The sequence below is a fragment of the Larimichthys crocea genome, chromosome VIII (assembly GCF_000972845.2).
Source record: "Larimichthys crocea isolate SSNF chromosome VIII, L_crocea_2.0, whole genome shotgun sequence".
Classification (NCBI taxonomy): Eukaryota; Metazoa; Chordata; class Actinopteri; family Sciaenidae; genus Larimichthys; species Larimichthys crocea.
The window spans coordinates 33,391,827-33,410,904 of NC_040018.1; the positions used below are offsets into that span (position 1 = coordinate 33,391,827).

General features: G+C 41.4%; 1 protein-coding gene and 1 long non-coding RNA gene across 2 annotated transcripts; one reads left to right on the forward strand and one right to left on the reverse strand.

Annotated features, from left to right (window-relative positions):
- Positions 1 to 1,088: 1,088 nt before the first annotated feature.
- On the reverse strand, positions 1,089 to 10,475 carry LOC104939593 (uncharacterized). Its single transcript, XM_019276164.2, has 14 exons — positions 10,307 to 10,475; positions 8,373 to 8,563; positions 7,931 to 8,095; positions 7,653 to 7,791; positions 5,494 to 5,800; positions 4,975 to 5,214; positions 4,730 to 4,874; positions 4,463 to 4,606; positions 4,200 to 4,255; positions 3,427 to 3,614; positions 2,377 to 2,771; positions 2,181 to 2,277; positions 1,759 to 1,939; positions 1,089 to 1,499 (listed from the first exon to the last, which is right to left on the reverse strand). The coding sequence occupies exons 1-14, from the start codon at positions 10,427 to 10,429 to the stop codon at positions 1,363 to 1,365; spliced, it is 2,508 nt and encodes an 835-aa protein (XP_019131709.2). The 5' UTR covers positions 10,430 to 10,475; the 3' UTR covers positions 1,089 to 1,362.
- Positions 10,476 to 16,348: 5,873 nt separating this feature from the next.
- LOC113746289 (uncharacterized) lies at positions 16,349 to 18,237 on the forward strand. The gene is made up of 3 exons (XR_003462724.1): positions 16,349 to 16,401; positions 17,843 to 17,908; positions 17,994 to 18,237. It is a non-coding gene; the product is annotated as an uncharacterized LOC113746289 (long non-coding RNA).
- Positions 18,238 to 19,078: the final 841 nt, after the last annotated feature.

Below are 19,078 nucleotides of genomic sequence, written 5' to 3' on the forward strand. Positions count from 1 at the left end.
CACCATACTAAATAGTGTGTGATACTCTTGTTCATATATTAATCGAATAGGCAGGATAACTATCTAGTTCTTAACAATAATTTAGAAATATTTTTGAATGTTTTAAAGTTAGGAACCTTCCTGAGCAAAAAAGACTATTGGACCAGACCCTGTGTCTACTTTTGTCTGTTTGGCTGACTGGTTTGACGAGCTTAGGTCAACATAGGTAATCCTAGTTTTGATCTGAAGAATGCCCTTATTGAGTCGCACATGAGAGCGGGGTGTTGACAAGGCAGAGGGGGGCGTCGGACAGACCGATGGGGGCGCACGCATCGAGGGGCGCACGGCGCATCCAGGGGCGCACGGGCGGCCGTTAGGGCGCACGAGAAAATGTTCGCCTCGGGGGGGGGGGGTTCGCCCAGGGCGCAAATGTGGCCAGGACCGGCGCGCTGCACAAATCTACAATCTCCTTCTTGTTTGGGCCGTTTGTTTTTTTGAAATTTGTGTTTCAGATTCTGTAGAAACATAATGGCCCCTTCAGACACAATGCCATTGGCGGTGCACTTGCAAGCTACAGCCAAAATAAATACTACTTGCATAGAATTGCATAATGACCACCATACTAAATAGTGTGTGATACTCTTGTTCTATATATTAATCGAATAGGCAGGATAACTTATCTAGTTCTTAACAATAATTTAGAAATATTTTTTGAATGTTTTAAAGTTAGGAACCTTCCTGAGCAAAAAAGACTATTGGACCAGACCCTGTGTCTACTTTTGTCTGTTTGGCTGACTGGTTTGACGAGCTTAGGTCAACATAGGTAATCCTAGTTTTGATCTGAAGAATGCCCTTATTGAGTCGCACATGACAGACTGACAAGCCATCATTTTCAGAAATGAAGATTAAAATCATGTCAGTGGATGGTCATACCATAAAGCTATCTGATCCTGATTACCTGTGAGAGTCACATACTTGTCTCTATGTTGAGCAACATTCTGTTTGTTAAAAGAAATGTTTTAAACCGAGAATACCGCACGGTTAAAGTTCACAACTCTATTTCAATGGAACCAATATAAAAAGACCAGACGAGACGAAAAGAATGTTCACAATCATTTTATTCACTCTGCTGATTTTTTTGAAATTGTAACATATCTTATATTTCATTGTATGTATGAGGTGATTAACAGATGCTGATTGGTGCCCATTCAGAGCCTGACTAATTTAATGTAAATCATGTGAGAACAAAAAATTACATGAACCTTCTTCATCCACCTTCATGACTAACAGGCGTGAAACAAAAGTAAAGTAACATACAGCAAATCAAAAATGGAATCATCACTTGTGTGATTGGATAAAAACAAAAGAAAGGTTTTCCTCGTCTTAGTCCGTTTCAACACTTGGCAGCAACTGGTATTTAGCTTTGGACCTCCTCAAGTGGATGACCACTCCTACACATACCACGAAGCAGGTACCAATCAACATCAGGTTCGTGCCCAGATTCAGGTTTGTGCCAGACACTGAAATGGAAAAGCACATAAAAAGATTTTAAAGAAATCAGACAGGAATTAAAATACAGACCAGTCTTATATTAGTGTCACTGATTTGTTGATCAGAGTGATCTTTTTTAACATGGAGCAAATTGACCTTGTTATCCTGAGATAACAATTATCTGATGAAGAGTTGGTACGTAACATGCCAACAGAGGCATTGAAGACGACTGCAAACAAGTAAACGTGGATGTAAACAACACTGTAGAAACACTTTATGGACTCTCACCTTGGCTGTCAGAAGTTTTAACTAGGTGCAAAGGTCCCTGGGAAATGGAGTGACTGGAAGTCTGGCCAGAAGCTTCTCTTTTGCCACGATAGTTCACTGATTCGGATTTCTTGCATCCCTCAGTGCACCGGGTTCCAGGAATACCAGTATCACACAGGATGACTGAGCAAGTGATGTACACCTGCAGACACATGGAAGTTAGGACCCTCTGCAGCTTCACATCATGCTGAAGTCTTCAAAGCAACATTGTGTAACTTTTCTCTCATACACTAACAGATCATGTTGATGCTACACTGACTTGTACTCAGGTCAATAGTGTCTTTGTCTGTGTTGTTGACGATCGTCACCCACGAGAAGTACGTAACGCTTTATTTGTGAATGATTTGGTAAAATAAAGCCTTATATAATATATTTGATATTACCTCAGGATGAACACCGATGAATTCAAAAGTCTCAACTCCAAATCTGAACTGAGTCTTTGAGCTGGGGTAAACTTGCACTGTGCTGTCCTTCTTACACCTGTGACAATACAGTAATCGTGGTTATTGTGCATATATTATATGACATTGTCTAAATAATATGTGACAAACTGAATGTGATTTCATTGCATACACCTACCCATTTTCAATGATGGTGTAGCTGAGGCGAGAGTTTGGGTTGTCATATGGAGTTGCCCTGCAGGTCTCCACGAACACTCTTGCGTTGGGGATGGTAGTGATTGCCTCGATCTGCATAAATATCATCTGTTTGAGGTTAACTTCCACTGGGTAGGTGCTGGGGTCCAGCGCTTTTCTGAACAGCTCGGTCTCATAGAATTCAAACTGGTAGGTGAAGTAACCAAAGCCCTTCTCTAAGAAGGCGTACGGGTTCTTGTGCCTGAATCCCAGGGTCAGGTTGGTTCGCTTGGGGAAGATACAGGAAAAGGAGATCTCAACGTCATCTTGCCTGGAGACCATTTGTTTTGGCTCAGCAGACGAGATCTCGTTCTCGAAGACGAGATTATCTCCAATCTCCTAAAAGTGGAATATGATAAAAATAGATGTAAAGGTCTAGATAGTTTGTACTGAACATGACATAAGTAATAAGTTCACAATAAGAGTCACTTTAAGAAGAAACAATTGAAGTCTGCCCTCAATAACATCAAATATGCAGGGGAAAAACATTATAATTTAAGTTAAATCACATGTGATGCAGAATATCTGACAAAGCAGTAAAATGACCAAAATAAGTAAGAATATGAACAAATTTGACTAAATATAACATTTTCTTTTAACTTATTTGACTCTCAAACACACCCTTGGATATGGATGGTAGTGTTACTTGATAAATGTGATGATAAATATAATAACAACAACCACAAATTAATTTGCAATAAACTAATCCGTTAATTATACCACACTATCTCAAGTAAATTTAAATATCATATATTCTGAAAAATAAATACAGCATGTTTAACATTCAAAGTACAATGTCACACATGGAGTTTTTCATACCTATTTTGGAAATAAGAATGATGAGCATACTTAACTCAGACCATACAGATATTTTTGGCTGTTTATGAACGACTCAATTAAAACACATGAACTCGTCCCCAAATCTTTAAATAACTGAGAACAATGATCAAAAATAAACTAAGAGTATCTTGAGTTGCAGGTCAGCACGTTGTACCTCCAGCGTGGTCCCACACGTGTTCAGCGACATGATAGCGACGAGGTGGGTATTGTTGGAGTGTTTCTTGAGGCTGCAGGCAGCATCACTGTACTCCTTCAGGTGTAGCTTCTTCTCATGGCGTTTGATGAGGAAAGACTTCTCCACTTCAACTTTCATCATGGATCTACTACAGTAAACAACGGTATCTAAACAGTAAGAAACAAGCATCAGTATGAGTTACATGCTGTGAAAATAAGTGCTGCTGAGGGAAAAGGTTATTCGCAACATTCACTATTCACTTATAATTAGCAGTGGAGGTGTGCCAGAGTATTTTTCACTCTAGTATTGCTACTTTGATTTGAATACTTCTTCCACCACCGCTTGTTTCCAGCTGAATTGCGCAGCTGTTTTCTGTGAAGGCGCTGTACATGACCTGCTCAGCGGTAAACAGCAGACAGACAAAGATAATGACTAGCTGTTGAACATAGTGGAACATTTAGCGACTAAAGAGCCAAACATTTCCCTCGGGAGGTGGTAGAAATCAAAGCAGAACTAAAATGAGAGTGAATATTGGATATAACCAGTTATATGAGGTGAAAATGTCAGATGCTGTGTGTTCAGCCTTTCCTGCCTTTCAACCCTGCCTTCAGCTGGATGATAAAATGAATGTAGCTTTAATGAATAGATTATTCTGAAATTATTTAAGTAATAATGTTTTATGCAAGCACTGTCCATCCTCTATACCCAACATACCATATGCACAAACACACAATAATAAAAGAACAACTAACTGTGGTGTGCAACATCAGCAACCACGCAGCGCAGCTTGGACTGATAGACGTAGGATCTGAAACAGACAAAAAAAGCACGTCAGTCTGCAGAGTTAGCCTTAGTAACATCAAATATAACCAAAAACTCACTTATAAAGCATGTACTGAATATAAATTATCATAAGAGGTGCCCTCATTTTTTGGCTCTTAAATCCAGATGAAGCTGAACTAGACGTCTGGTTTTAAGATTTGGAAAACACTGGGATGTTTGTGAGTGAGCTTACCTGTCTCTTGCCTCAAAGTAAAAACAAATGGCGAAATGGTCATTCACTTCATGTTCAGTCGGTTTCCATTTTATGGTGTATTCTTCTTTGGAGTTTTTCACTTTCGTAATACCGGCAGGTCCAACAACAATGAGGCCAATAATGCTAAGGCGGAACAAGAGTGTTTTCAGGAACTTAATAAAGTTACACTATATTGCTTCCTGTCGTGATTTCAATTAAAAGCAAACTGACATTTTCATACATAAGAAATTAATTAAGTTGTCTTACCTGCTGTACCTTGCAGTGGCTCTGACTCTGATTTCAAGCGTACGGTTGACAAATGCAGGTAGATTTACTCCATTTCGTGGAGTTGGAGACAGAAACAAAGGGAAATAGTCGCCATCGAGACACGACGGAGCGTGATGTGAGTCAACTGCACGTAAAAAAAGAAGGGAGACCATTTTGAATGAAACCCTGACAAAAAGTAATAATACACAATCAGTTATGTCAACAAGAAGTCAAAGCACTCAAACCATATATAACAAACTGGAGAGGCATTCTGCTTATTGGAGGAATTGATGCAGAGTAGTGCCCGTGGTTGAAGGGTGGTTGGGGCTCGGGGATAGTAGTAGTTGTTGTTGTAGTCGTTGTTGTTGGTGTAGTTGTAGTTGTTGGTGGTGTAGTTGTAGTAGTTGTTGTTGGTGGTGCAGTTGTAGTCGTTGGTGGTGCAGTTGTAGTCGTTGTTGTTGGTGGTGCAGTTGTAGTTGTTGGTGGTGCAGTTGTAGTCGTTGGTGGTGCAGTTGTAGTTGTTGTTGTTGGTGGTGCAGTTGTAGTTGTAGTTGTTGGTGGTGCAGTTGTAGTTGTTGGTGGTGCAGTTGTAGTTGTTGTTGTTGGTGGTGTAGTTGTTGTTGTTGGTGGTGCAGTTGTAGTTGTTGTTGTTGGTGGTGCAGTTGTAGTTGTTGGTGGTGCAGTTGTAGTCGTTGTTGTTGTTGGTGCAGCAGTATCATTTATTGCAGTTGTTGGTGCAGCTGTTGTTGTAGTTGTTGTTGTTGGTGCAGTTGTAGTCGTTGTTGTTGGTGGTGCAGCAGTATCATTTATTGCAGTTGTTGGTGCAGCTGTTGTTGTAGTTGTTGTTGTCGGTGCAGCTGTTGTTGTTACAGTTGCAGTGCTGTTCAGTGAGGGTAGAGTCGCATTGGTAGTTATGTCACGTCTCCGCCTCTGAACTGGAGGGGGTCTTTTTAATGTGTAGGATCCATCCGAGTAGTAGACATACACAGGTCTTTTGGGGAAGTCCTCCACGACGAGTTCAAATACATTGACTCCAGCTGTACCATAGGTATATGACAGGGTGCAGGAATTCTGTCAGAATAAAGAACATTATGGCAGTAATGGCATATTTCAACTTGTGATGATCATCTCAGATCCAGTGGAGAAATATAATGTAAGAACATACAGAACATAGAACATTACACTGGAACTGTACTGGAAAAAGTATTTGTAATTAACGTTAGGTTTTTCTGCACTACAGTTAAGAGGGAATGAGGACCTCTTACTTAATTTTATTTGATTGCACACATGCCAAGAATCTGATGATATGATAAATATGATGAAGTTAAATTACCAGCAACAGTTTAAGTACAGTTGAAATAATTTGTTGTTAATCTAATTAACTAGTAGAGTGACAGAAAATGAACCAATATTTCATGCACGATTCTCTGCTTTTCGATTAGGATAATCTCATTGGTCTGACAAAACAAACACTGTATGTGTCACTTCGGGCTCTGGGAAATTGTTACAGCAGTTTTCTTTGACTTTTTCCAAATAAACTATCAGGAATGTGTCTTTTAGAGTATTGGTATATTAGTATAACAGTCACAGTTGACATTTCTCTGCAGTAGTAGAGTACTTTTACTTCCAACAGTATTTTTTTTCAATGTTGTTTGAGTACTTTTACTGAAAACCTACGGTGGCCGGGAACCCTCAATGCGGCGTTTCTTTTTTATTTGCAGCGGCGTTTCTTTTTTATTTGCAGCGCTGTTTCTTTTTATTTGCAGCGGCGTTTCTTTTTTATTTGCAGCGCTGTTTCTTTTTGTTTGCAGCGTTTCTTTTATTTGCAGCATTGAGGTTTCCCGGCCACCGTAAAAACCTCCTCCACCACTGCACACACTGCATCTGTCCCCAGTCTAAACGTAGGTTATAGATTATACATATGGCATGCCTCGTGCTATATGTCACCTATTCTTCAATATAGGGCCCAACAATGTCAGCAAGTAATTTTTGAGATATATCCGGGTATACTTTGTGATATTTTCTTATGACGATGTCACACCGCGGTGAGGTCAAGCTGGGTTTTTGTCTTGTCTTGTCACTTCCTGTTTTATTTTGAAAGATAACTCTCCTCTCGTTTCAGGTCACTTGCCCTTCCTCATGTGTCACCGGTCTGATTGTCTTCCCCGCCCTGATTGTTTCCACCTGTTCCCCCTTACCTCGTGTATATATTGTCTGCGTCTCCCTTTGTCCCATGCCGAAGTGTTTCGTCTGTCTCAGCGTACACCAAAGCCTCGTCTCCTGAACCATAGCCATAGCCTTGCTTTTGTGACCTTCTTGTTTTTCCTCGTAAGAGTGATTTTTTGTTGTAATTTCATAGCCTTAGTATTAGCCTCATAGTTCCAGAGATCTTTTGTTTCTTTCCTCGTTAGAGTGATTTTTTTGTTGTATTATCTTAGCCTAGCTCCTTTTGTTTCTGAGAGATTAGCATAGTGTTTTGTCAGAGCGTTCTTAGTTTATGTTTGTTCATACCCCTTTGTTGTTTTCCTCTTGAGAGTGATTTTGATTTTGCTTATTTTAGATTTACCTAGTTCAGAGTTTTTTCCTCTTCGGAGTGATTTTTGGTTTCTCTTTATTCAGGCCTACTTTTATAGCCTCACTCTTTCGAGGGTTCTTGAAGACCCGAAATAAAGCTCCTCTCCACCTAACTCTGCACCTGAGTCCTCATTTGAGTCCCGGCCTGACAGACGAGGCTGTAGCAGAGTGCGTCTTACTTGCTAGAGTAGCTAACCACTAATTAACTGCTCCTAACTGAATCTGCTGTTAGGAGACAACAATCAACAACAATTAATTGCATTAATGAAAATAGGTATCATAAAACAGGTATTCCACTCGTACTTACAATGTGCCAGTAAATGTAAGGATTCTGAATTGCGTCTCTTACCTCATCTAAGGAGAAACCCGAGGGTTTGTAGCACGCACCACACTCAGATAACTCGGATGTTCCAAACCTGCATCTAACCTGGTCGTCATCATGATCAAACGCCATCAGACTGAACTTCCTTGCACAGTTCCGGGTTATTCTGGGGGAGGAATAGGCTCATTCAGGCATAACATCTCTAGTTCTGAATGCAGGGCTGCCAAAATATTGAATATTGAATTTTGAAGACATCACTTAAAAACAGTTCAGAAAGCGGTCGAATGTGGTCTATTGATCATTACCGGATTGGAGGAATGGCTGTAATGGTGGGAGATCTGTTGGGTAGTCCAGTATCGGATCGGATTCCCAGGTCAACATGAGCCACCATTTTCCACGGACTATTTTGATGCTTAGTGCTCCAGGCCCAATATCCAGTTTTAGAATACCAGTCATAATAGGTAGGGTATCTGTTGGGAAAAATATTTTCAATGTGATGTTAACACTTCTCCTCAAAGCATTTGGAATTACACAGGTGTTGTCAGAACATAGTGATGGTGTGAGGTATTAGGATTATCTTTTTGTCCTCCAATTATATTAAGTCTTAAAGTTATGCTGAATTAAGAGCGTGGATGATTTGATTGGGTGTCGTCACAGGTTTGTTTCAGCAACCAGAGCTTCACAATGACACTTCAGAAACCTGTGAGGGAGTGTGTGTGTGTGTGTGTGTGTGTGTGTATGTCTCACCTAATGGCAAAGGGCCGGTTGTCGTAGAGTTTTAGCTGAGTCACCACCTCGCGATGGCACCAGGTATAACCATAGGAATTGACAGAAATAGTCTCAATTGTACGGTTGATTAAGGTGCCACAGTCCCCGCTGATACACTTGTAGTAATTCTCAGTGCAGACGATATTGGTTTGCTTGTTGCGAATCTCCATCTGTAAACAAGTGTGGAAAAAGACGCACATGTGGCGAGATGAAAATTGATACACTCAAAAACAAGGCATAGTAAATTCACCCTCTCTAATTATGTAAAAAATAATAAGGTTAAAAAGTACAAAAACATAATTAAGATACGATTGCATAGTGTTTTTATTGTAGATTAATGTTTATTTTATATTGCTTACTTTATTAATTGTTCAATTCAAGCAGTAATATTATTCATCTGTGACCTACGGAGTGGTCTTAATCTGATACTCTGATACTGCATCACAATATTCATCCCATACCATTTACTGTGATAATACATGCATTTGTTGTTGATCTGAGCATTAAAAACATCTCTAACATTGACCATGTGAAGGCAGCTGAGTAAAACATCAACCAATTAAACAACTACAGCTACAGCAAAGATAATGAAGAATTATTTCTAACTAAAGTAACAATTTTATTTCATCACACTTTTCAGTGTATAACAAATGTACTTATTCTCCAATATGCAGACGATATGCACATTTACTGTGCTCTGTCATCATGCAGCTACAGTCTCACACATAGTCTGCATGACAGTTCATCAGATCACATTAATCTGCAGACTGTCATTGTCACACCGCGGGGAAGTCAAGCTGGGCTTTTGTTCTGTCTCGTCATTTCCTGTTTTATTTTGAAATTTACCTGCCCTCTCGTCTTAGATCACTTGCCCTTCCCTTGTGTGTCACCTGTTGCTGTGATTCCTGATTGTCTCCACCCGTTCCTCATTACCCATCTGTGTGTGTGTCTACATAGGTTCTGTGTCTTCCTTTGTCCTGTGCCAAAGTGTTTCGTCTTCTGTTCGTGGACCCAAGCCAGCTCCAAGCCTTGTTCATAGTCAAAGTGTTTTTGTTTCTGCCTCGTAAGAGTGAAGAGTGATTTTTGGTTGTAACTTTCTCAGTCTTGCTTTTGGTTTAGTTCTTAGTATTTATAATTGTCTAGCCTCCACCTTTTAGGAGAGTTTTTGTTTGTTACTGTTCTTCTAGTAGTGGTTTTAGTTAATGTTTTGTAGCCTTTTGATTTTCCTCCTTGAGGGTGATTTTGATAATTTTGCATAACCGATAATTTTTTTGTCCTCCTTAGGAGTGTTTTTTGTTATATTTAGTTTGGCCTCGTTCTCCCTTCTGAGAGACTCTTTTAGGTTAGTTTCCATAGCCTTTTGTTTCACCTCACTCTGTCGAGGTTTTGTTTTCGTCAGTAAATCTGCTCACTGACACCTTTTTAGCTTCTGAGTCCTGTTTGAGTTCCGGCCTGACAGTCCTCTAATAACCACGGCAAACAGGAGGATTCGTAACCAGACATAACTTGGATGACTTTAACTAAAAGTGCTGCTAATTAGTAAAAAACACACAAAATAAAAAATAAAGTCTCAGTCTCTGTCCTGGATTACAAGTTGTTCACAAATCCAATGCCAAAATACATATCTTTAAATCCATGTTAAATATCTTTGACTAATCTTATTTTTTTTTTCCATCTTGCATCAGATTTCTTTCTGTAAATCTTTTTTTTTTTTGATTAGCAGTTTAATATTTTAAGTCATTTGTTGTTTTGTTTTTTGTTGCATTACCTACCTAAGCATTTTGAATTGCCTATGCACAAAATGTGGTATACAAATAAACTTAATCAGAATCATTTTTTACCTCCAGGAAAACATGAAAATCCAACATCTGCCCTCTCAGAACGACATTACCTGCCACCACAGTTCAACTTACCACAAACGTCCCGTCTGTGTTCCGGCCTTTTGGGGTGTATGTTACTGATCCACCATAATAAACACTTGCAGACACACTTGAGACCAGAGCCAGCAGCTGCAGCAGAAGCATGGGAGAGGCCATGGTCCTTTAGGTGCTGCCTCCTCCTCTCTGCTCGCATTGATAAACAGTGGGTCATATATACTTGCTGACACGGAAACAAAGTTTGGACTTACTGCAAGGAAACGACAGATATTTATTTAAATTTCATCACTTGCCAAGAAGAAATAAAGGGTAGCCTGTTTGACAGTCAACATGCAGGTGATCTATGCAGTGACTGGTAAAAGAGATGTTGGCCTATCATAATACAGTATTACATTACTGTGGTGAAGAGTTCCAACATCGGAGTTTCATCATCATGCATCGAATGAATGGCATTATTATGTTAAAACTGTAAAACTGGTTTACACAGTTCCCACACAGTTTAGCACTTTGATAACGTCTGTGACCTCCTGTTGACCCACACTGACCTGTGATCAGCTGAACGGTGTCTCTGTCATTCGTACGTCTGTTCTCACACTCAGCTCAGAGCACCGGGGGAGTGTTAGTGTTTGTACACCAGGTATTTTGGACCACCAGGAAGAAGAAGAGGTTTACAGGGAATGCTGAAGCGGAGCCAGTGTCGTTCCAGAACTGGAACCGGGCGAGCAGGCAGTGTAACCAGGCTCAGCAGCTTCTATGGCAACCCGTTCTCATTCCCAACGCGTAAAATACCAACGCTTTGTCACGCCCCTTGGCGTCTGATACCGACGTAAAAGGTACCCTTCCGTGTCTGTATGAAACGCTCTGGGTTGTCCATTGACTCCAGTATAATCCGTTTGCGCTGGTAAGAGACGCTCAGAGCAGAGCTCCAGCCGTCCATTCACTCCAATAATAACCCGACCACAGCGATACATGACGCTGCAAGCTACAATCTGATTGGACAACCGAGGACCCTCTGCCCGGAACTGTTTTTCTCACTATGTCAAGGATTTCTTTTATTGATATCATCAACGTTTCTCAGCACAAACACGCCAAAGTGTCACTGATAATTCAACAATAAGATAGCTTCATGTTGTGGCCCTCAGTATGTTTTTTTCTCCTTCTAGCCTGAGAAATAAACTTTTATTCCTATGTTTTGGATAGCGGAAAGGCCTACACTACCCAGAATGCTCGACCACTGACGATTTGCGAGCTACAATCTGATTGGACAACCGAGGACCCTCTGCCCGGAAGTGTTTTTCTAACTATGTTAAAGATTTCTTTTAATAATATCATCAACGTTTTTCAGCACAAACACTGTGTGTGTCACCATTGATATTATGACTGATAAAATAAAAAGTTAATCACTTCTCTGTTTAATGTGCTTTTTATAATGTCTGTTTTTAGACAGAGCTTGTTATTAAACGACCTTTTGAGAAGGAAAAATGAAATTTCCTGGGTGCAGTTTGCGCTGGAGCTGTACTGTGTTATATTCATATACAGTAACAATTTTATTCATGGAAAGCTTTCTGGGCTGCTCAAAGGATCACAAAAGCACCATGCAGCACACTCACCATGTGAGTTTTGTTCAGTGTTTTGTTGAAGAAATCATCAAAGTCGAATTGACATATTTGATAGGGTGTGTTTTATTAAAAAGCATGCCGTCACACTGGTAAATTGACAGTCACAGAACATATCTGAGCCACCTCAAGCTGACCCCAAGGTCAAGGCCATATCCCCTGATAACTCATCAACGCTTTGAGAAAGGGGCCTGAAATCTGCACCTGCGCATTGGGACAACATGGTCGACCACGGTGTCGAGTTTCAGAACCATGCGCCCTTCGGGAGGGTCAGAGGTCAGGCGTTCTGTACTTAACGAGGCCTAGTGTTCAGGCTTAAAAACACCTGTTTGGTTTGTGAAATAACTCATCAGCGCTTTGAGGCAGGAGTCTGAAATCTGAGTATGTGTATCAGGACGCAGGGTCTGATCAGGGCCCCTATTTTCACCCCGTACCCCCTTTGGAAAGGTCAGAGTTCACCCGTTCTGGACACCTTTTTGGGAATAAATTGACAATGCTTTGAGGTAGGAGGCTGAAATTTGACTATGTCGTACGCCGTGGCGCCTTCTGCTGGGATTTTTGGTCCTGTCACAATCCCATCACTGTAGAGCTAGTTAGCTTTCTAGAAGGTCTACAGAGTTGTGCTTTTTGTGGCAGCAGCGAGGGCGCAGATTCGTGTGTAACGGCGTCCTTTTCGGCCCCCGCCCATCGAAAAGTACTACTACTCTATCCGCTCATCTATGCCCCTGAACAACATACTAAAATTTCAGACCCGTGCGACTTGTAGAAACACCGTGTCCTCCAAACCTCCACGCAGGTCAGAGGGTATAAGACTGCATGATTCTGACAGGACCCCCAATGCTCAGGAATCCAGACGGGGCAAAAAAATTCTACTGGACTTGTGGTTTTTTTTTCACCGGTTCATTATTCAGGCCCCTGGAGGATCCTCTGTTCCAAAATCTGGGGCCCCTGGGGTCAAAGGCTGCCGCGCGGCGGCCAAAAAGACATGTTTTTTTAGTGAGTCCCCCACATCTCACCCTCTTCTTTTCCGGTCCTATCTCCTGATAAACTCACTCAAAGCTTTGAGGCAGGGGGCGAGAAATTTGAGTATGCGTATCAGGACGTGGGGCCACAAATCACTGTGCCGAGTTTCGTACCCGTGGCCCCTTGGGAAGGGTAGGTCAGCCGTTCTGTACTCAATGAGGCCCTACTACCTATTTTGGGATTAATTATCAATGCTTTAAGGCAGGGGTCTGAAAATTTGAGTATAGATCCAATATATATCAATAGACTTCCTAAAAACTGATATTTTACTACCCTACTTATACTGTGTACTTACACAGCCAAATATTTACTTCCTATTTTGATTCTTATTTTTTTTCCATGTGTGTGTGTGTGTATGTGTGTATGAGAAGTAGACCCCAATAGTGAGATTCGAGAGCTCTCTACACATTACGTGAGATATTATTGATCTATTGGATTCATAGATGTTTTATGTACTTAAGCCAGTTATAGGTGAAACGAGACTGAACTGACTGAAATGTGTATTCAATTATTTATTCTGAACTTTTATGATGAACTTTAACTTATTTCTATTGTGAATTTCAACTGTTGAACTTTGAACTGGGAACTTGTGGTGCCAACTCTGCAACCTGTGGTGGGCTGCTTTACCGATAAGCTTGCGCACGAGTTTCCCATGTGTCATCCCACACTTTGCCACTGTCAGGAAAAAGAAAACAACAATAACAACAAAACAACACACACCCACAATATAGGTTAAAAGGATTAGTTAGGTTGTGACTTATAAGAATGTCTAGGTTGAAGTTCTTTTATATTCATGTCATGCTTTATACATTCATTTTAATCCAATTAGTCAAATCAAACAATACTACTACTAGGCCTCGTTAAGTACAACGGCTGACCTCTGACCTTTCCCAAGGGGTCACGGGTACGAAACTCGGCCCCCGTGGTCGACCATGCTGTCCCAATGCGCAGGTGCAGATTTCAGGCCCCTATCTCAAAGCGTTGATGAGTTATCAGGGGATATGGGCCTTGGACCTTGGGGGTCAGCTGAGGTGGCTCAGATTATTTTTGTTGACTGTCAATTTACCCAGTGTGACGGCATGCTTTTTATAAAAAACACCCTATCAAATATGTCAATTCGATTGATGATTTCTTCAACAAACACTGAACAAAACTTCACATGGTGAGTGTGCTGCATGGTGCTTTTGTGATCCTTTGAGCAGCCCAGAAAGCTTTCCATGAATAAAATTGTTCTGTATATGAATATATATACAGTACAGCTCCAGCGCAAACTGCACACAGGAAATTTCATTTTTCCTTCTCAAAAGGTCTGTTGATAACAGCTCTGTCTAAAAACAGACATTATAAAAAGCACATTAAACAGAGAAGTGATTAACTTTTTATTTTATCAGTCATAATATCAATGGTGACACACACACAGTGTTTGTGCTGAAAACGTTGATGATATATAAAAAAGAATCTTTAACATAGTTAGAAAAACACTTCCGGGCAGAGGGTCCTAGGTTGTCCAATCAGATTGTAGCTCGCAAATCGTCAGTGGTCGAGCCTCTGGGTAGTGTAGGCCTTTCCGCTATCCAAAACATAGGAATAAAGTTTATTTCTCAGGCTAGAAGGAGAAAAAATACTGAGGGGCCACAACATGAAGCATTTTATTGTTGAATACCGTGACACTTTGGGTGTTTTGTGCTGAGAACGTTGATGTATCAATAAAGAAATCCTTGACATAGTGAGAAAAACGTTCCGGGCAGAGGGTCCTCGGTTGTCCAATCAGATTGTAGCTTGCAGCGTCATGTATCGCTGTGGTCGGGTTATTATTGGGAGTGAATGGACGGCTGGAGCTCTGCTCTGAGCGTCTCTTACCAGCGCAAACGGGATTATACTGGAGTCAATGGACAACCCAGAGCGTTTCATACAGACACGGAAGGGTACCTTTTACGTCGGTATCAGACGCCAAGGGGCGTGACAAAGCGTTGGTATTTTACGCGTTGGGAATGAGAACGGGTTGTCTATGGACATGATGGCAGAGGAGAAGAGAGTGAAGAGGACGCTGACGGAGGAAGCTAAGAAGAGAAAAGGAGAGAGTGAGCGAGCAAGAAGCCGCCGGACAAGAGTAAATGTGGGACTGACTTTTAGTGGTTGTGAGAGCTTGGTGAAATAAAGGCTTGAAAGACAGACGCCGAGCTGGGCTGACTGCTCGCTGGACTAGGCAGTGCTATCAGCTGCTGCTGGGGACCTGGATGATGATTGTGCTGGACTGGATGTGATGGCTGCTGGGACCTGGATGATGATGGCTGCTGGGGCCTGGATGATGATTGGCTGCTGTTTTCAGTTGTTGTAGTTTGATCACAAGTTCTTCTCTACCTACTTCAAACTGTAGCCAGTAATGAAAGAAAGAAGGAAACACATTATTGTGGTTGTCAGTCAGTCAGTTATCATATGATAGAAGATGATCCTGTGAACAGAATGTTTCTGCAGATGTCTTTGCCCATGTTTTGTTTCAACTGGAATGTCCTTTGTCAGAAAACTGGGTGTTACAGTTGTTTCCTCCTTTGTGCTGAAAAATCTAGTCATAATGATAATGTGACAAATAATAAATTGAATTGAATCGAACTGAGGGTGGATATTTTAGGAAAATAAAAGACCTTCTCTGTTGGTTCTTGGGTCAGAACTCTGGAGTGAGCGTGGATTCACACAGGATCAGGCTCTCCGGGAAAAACAGAGGTCTTTCATTCATTTCAGTGGGGTTGTCCGTTTCTGCACCGGCAGTCCACATCACAGGGGTGTCAGCAAAAAACTTGCCGGCAGACACTGAGATCGGTCAAACCTCCACAGACAGCCTGAAATGTCTCTGAAGCAGAGACCATCCAGGTGGATTCACGGACTAAACTCTGATAATCTACCTGTGTGTGTGATCTGACTTTGTTTAGTTCATGTACCAGCTTCTAAATCTGAGTCTGACTCACTATTTACACTGCAAATTAATGACACGAAGAAGTTTGATTTGATTTGTGTCGATGATCAGAGAGACAGAGAGAGAGCGCTTTGGGAATGTCAAATTCATTTTGGGGACTGCAGAAAGTGTTCACAAAACAAAACAAATGTGATTACAGTTTATCATGACGTGAATACTACTGTACATCCTAAAAAGAACAGAAGCTTTGTAAGCAAACGTACCTAAACTATGGAAAGTACTTCATGTTATATTATCATATATATTTCATTTCTTCAATATGTTTGCATTAAGCTGTTGTACTGCATCAGTAATGTGTGGTGCAGATAATTCCGAGTTGTCGGATGGTTCACCTGACCGTAAAACACTGCATCATAGTTTGTATATGTCTGTAGATGACTGCTGTGTAAACTGTAAGTGATATGTGAGGTTTTTTTTTTTTTTCCTCCACCAGACTGACTTGATGCCAAGATGCACCTTGTCACGTGCGACTGTTTTCTGAAAATGCAGCTGAGTGGAAGTTTTTCTACCTCAGCTGACAGGTATGTCGTCTCACACAGTGACACAAAGCTTCGTTTAAAAAAAACATTTTGATCTTCCAATCCTGACCTCTTTAAACTACATAACCTTTCTACCATAAAATAACAAATGTACGCTGACTTGTGATCAGGTGTACACATGTACTGCTGCTATTATTGTGTTAAATCCAAAAATCACATTTCTGCACAATGTTACTTTAAATGAACCTTTAGATTACTGTCATACACTCAGAGGGCGGTCCTGGCTCGTTACGCCCACCAACAACACCTACCCACAACCCCTGCACCGATCACAACAATGAGAACACACATGCCAAGTTTCAAGCACATCGGATACAATCCCTAGAGGAGTTTGTTCAAAGTGGACCCTGGATATGACCCCCAAAACCTGAAAAGTCCAAATCTGACAAAAATTGGACGCCGTACGATCTCACTGTAGCATCGGGCACCAAGAGACTTTTTTGTGCGTCTGGGCATGTTACATACTCCCACCAAGTTTCGTACACGTGGATGAAACCGTGGCGAGGGGCACCGGCAAAAACGCACACCTAGGTGGCGCTGTGGAGGCATATGCGCACGTCCATGTGTGAGACCCCCAAAATGCGAAATGTTACACCTGACATGGGGGGGATAGGCAAATTGTCGTGAGTTTTCGGGGGGATATGGGCCGTCGAAAATGCGATTTACTTTTAAACGTCGTTCAGCGTTCGAAATCCAATAGGGCCTCGCCCCAGCATGCTGTGCTCGGGCCCTAATAAACAGCCTATAGCTGCTGTCACTGACGTCACTCACAGAAATCTGCAGACCTTTATCTTTGGCCGTTTCTCCTCTTCTTCTTTTCTTCTGATGCTTCACCTGCATGATGAAGACTCCACATCATTAACCACTGTACCTTTGCCAACACCGTCGGTTCGCCCGTCAATCAACCAGAGTCACGTGAGGTCACGTAGATTTTTCACATAACCCAATTAATTACCTGTAGGTATATGGGTCTATGTTAATTCTATGCATGAAATACAATTTAATTGAAGCAGTCTGTGTTGTGTGGCCTTGTTGTTGTTGTGGGGTCAGTCTATCCCTCGCCGCCCTCCCCCTTGCCTCTTCTGACACACACACAACCTGTATGACTCTCAGCAGTAAGTTGACGTGACAACGAGGGCGCCCACTCCACTAACTTGGCGTGGAAATGAGCGGTATAGAAAACTGGCGAGATTGCGCCCCATAGCAAAAAGCGGCCCTGCATACACTGTTGCATGCATGCTTCATCTGTGCACACCCATGTTGATCTTTTGTTCTTCCAGCCTTTGTTTCTGCCTTCAGTTTATTTGTAAGTGTCCAGCCGTGTGCTGAACCACTTGCTCGTTCACTGCAGTCACGGTTGAGATGCGTGCTACTTAGAGAGCTGTGATATACATCGCTGTGAATCTTGTTTTTCTGCTTTCAGATGAATCTTCCCGTAAAGCGAATGTGACATTCTTACTTGTCACTGGTTCTGGGAAATGGCACAAGAGTGAGTAAGTAATTTGGACGAGAGACGAGCAGGTGAATGAGGAAGTGTATTCTCATCTCCGATTTGATCTCTATCTTTGTTGAAGGAGAAGGAAGCTGGACCGAAGCCACTGAAAACTAATATATGATGATAGAATACCAATGATAGATGATCATAAAGATGCAGTGACAGTGGAAAAGTCCACCATCAGCCGCCATCAGCAGGCTGGAAATTACGTGCAAACATGATAGAATGTGGCACAGTCAGAGGAAATGCAGCGTATGTGTAAAGTGGTGAAAGAACAAAATTGTTGTCCACATTTGTTTATTTTTGCAGTTTAATATTGGGTAGCTGAATCAATGATGTACAGCTAATTAAATTATAATAAAAACAAAAGATCTAAATAACTATTTAAATGATAGTATCACATCAGCAAATGCAAAATGTTCAGTGAAACGTATTGTGATTGACTTTGCATATTAATTCAGACAGAAATAAAGAATTTCATTATATTATCTTATATTATCTTTGTCCCTGAGACTAAGACTTATTTTTAGGCAGATATAGGTCTGTTGCAAGGATGGAGGTAACAAGAATTAATAAGTTTTGAACCCAAACTATGAGACCAGAGAAGATTTGTGCTGTGTCATTTGATTAATTTGTCCTCCAATCTGTCGACCTCTGTGAGATCATTGTGGTGCAAACTTGTGGTAGAGCAAGAATCTCATGCCGCAGTTGAAACTGGTTTCAGAATAAACATATCACTGGCTTAGTGGTTGGCTCATAATAATATATCATCGCTACTTGACAGGTAATTATGTACTACATAAATCAAAAAATGGGTGGAGCTGAGACCAGCCCAAGGCGACGCCTGGATGCTCAAACAGGTCACCTGTAACCACACCCACCTGTCAATCAAAGCGTCCACGCTCTTAACCCTGCATAACTTTAAGCCTTAATATAATGTGAACAGGTGAGTTGTATATAAATTCACCCTCAGTACAGTTGTCATGAACGGGGAAATTAGCTACAGAGACCAAAACTGTTTTTTGTACCAGGCTGTAAACATGTTTATTTCTGCTGTGAAGTTGGACATTTGGACATGGGGACTTCTGGAGCCAGCCTCAGGTGGACGTTAGAGGAACTGCAGGTTGTGGCACTCCTGTGCTGGCTTCATTTCCCAACCACAGA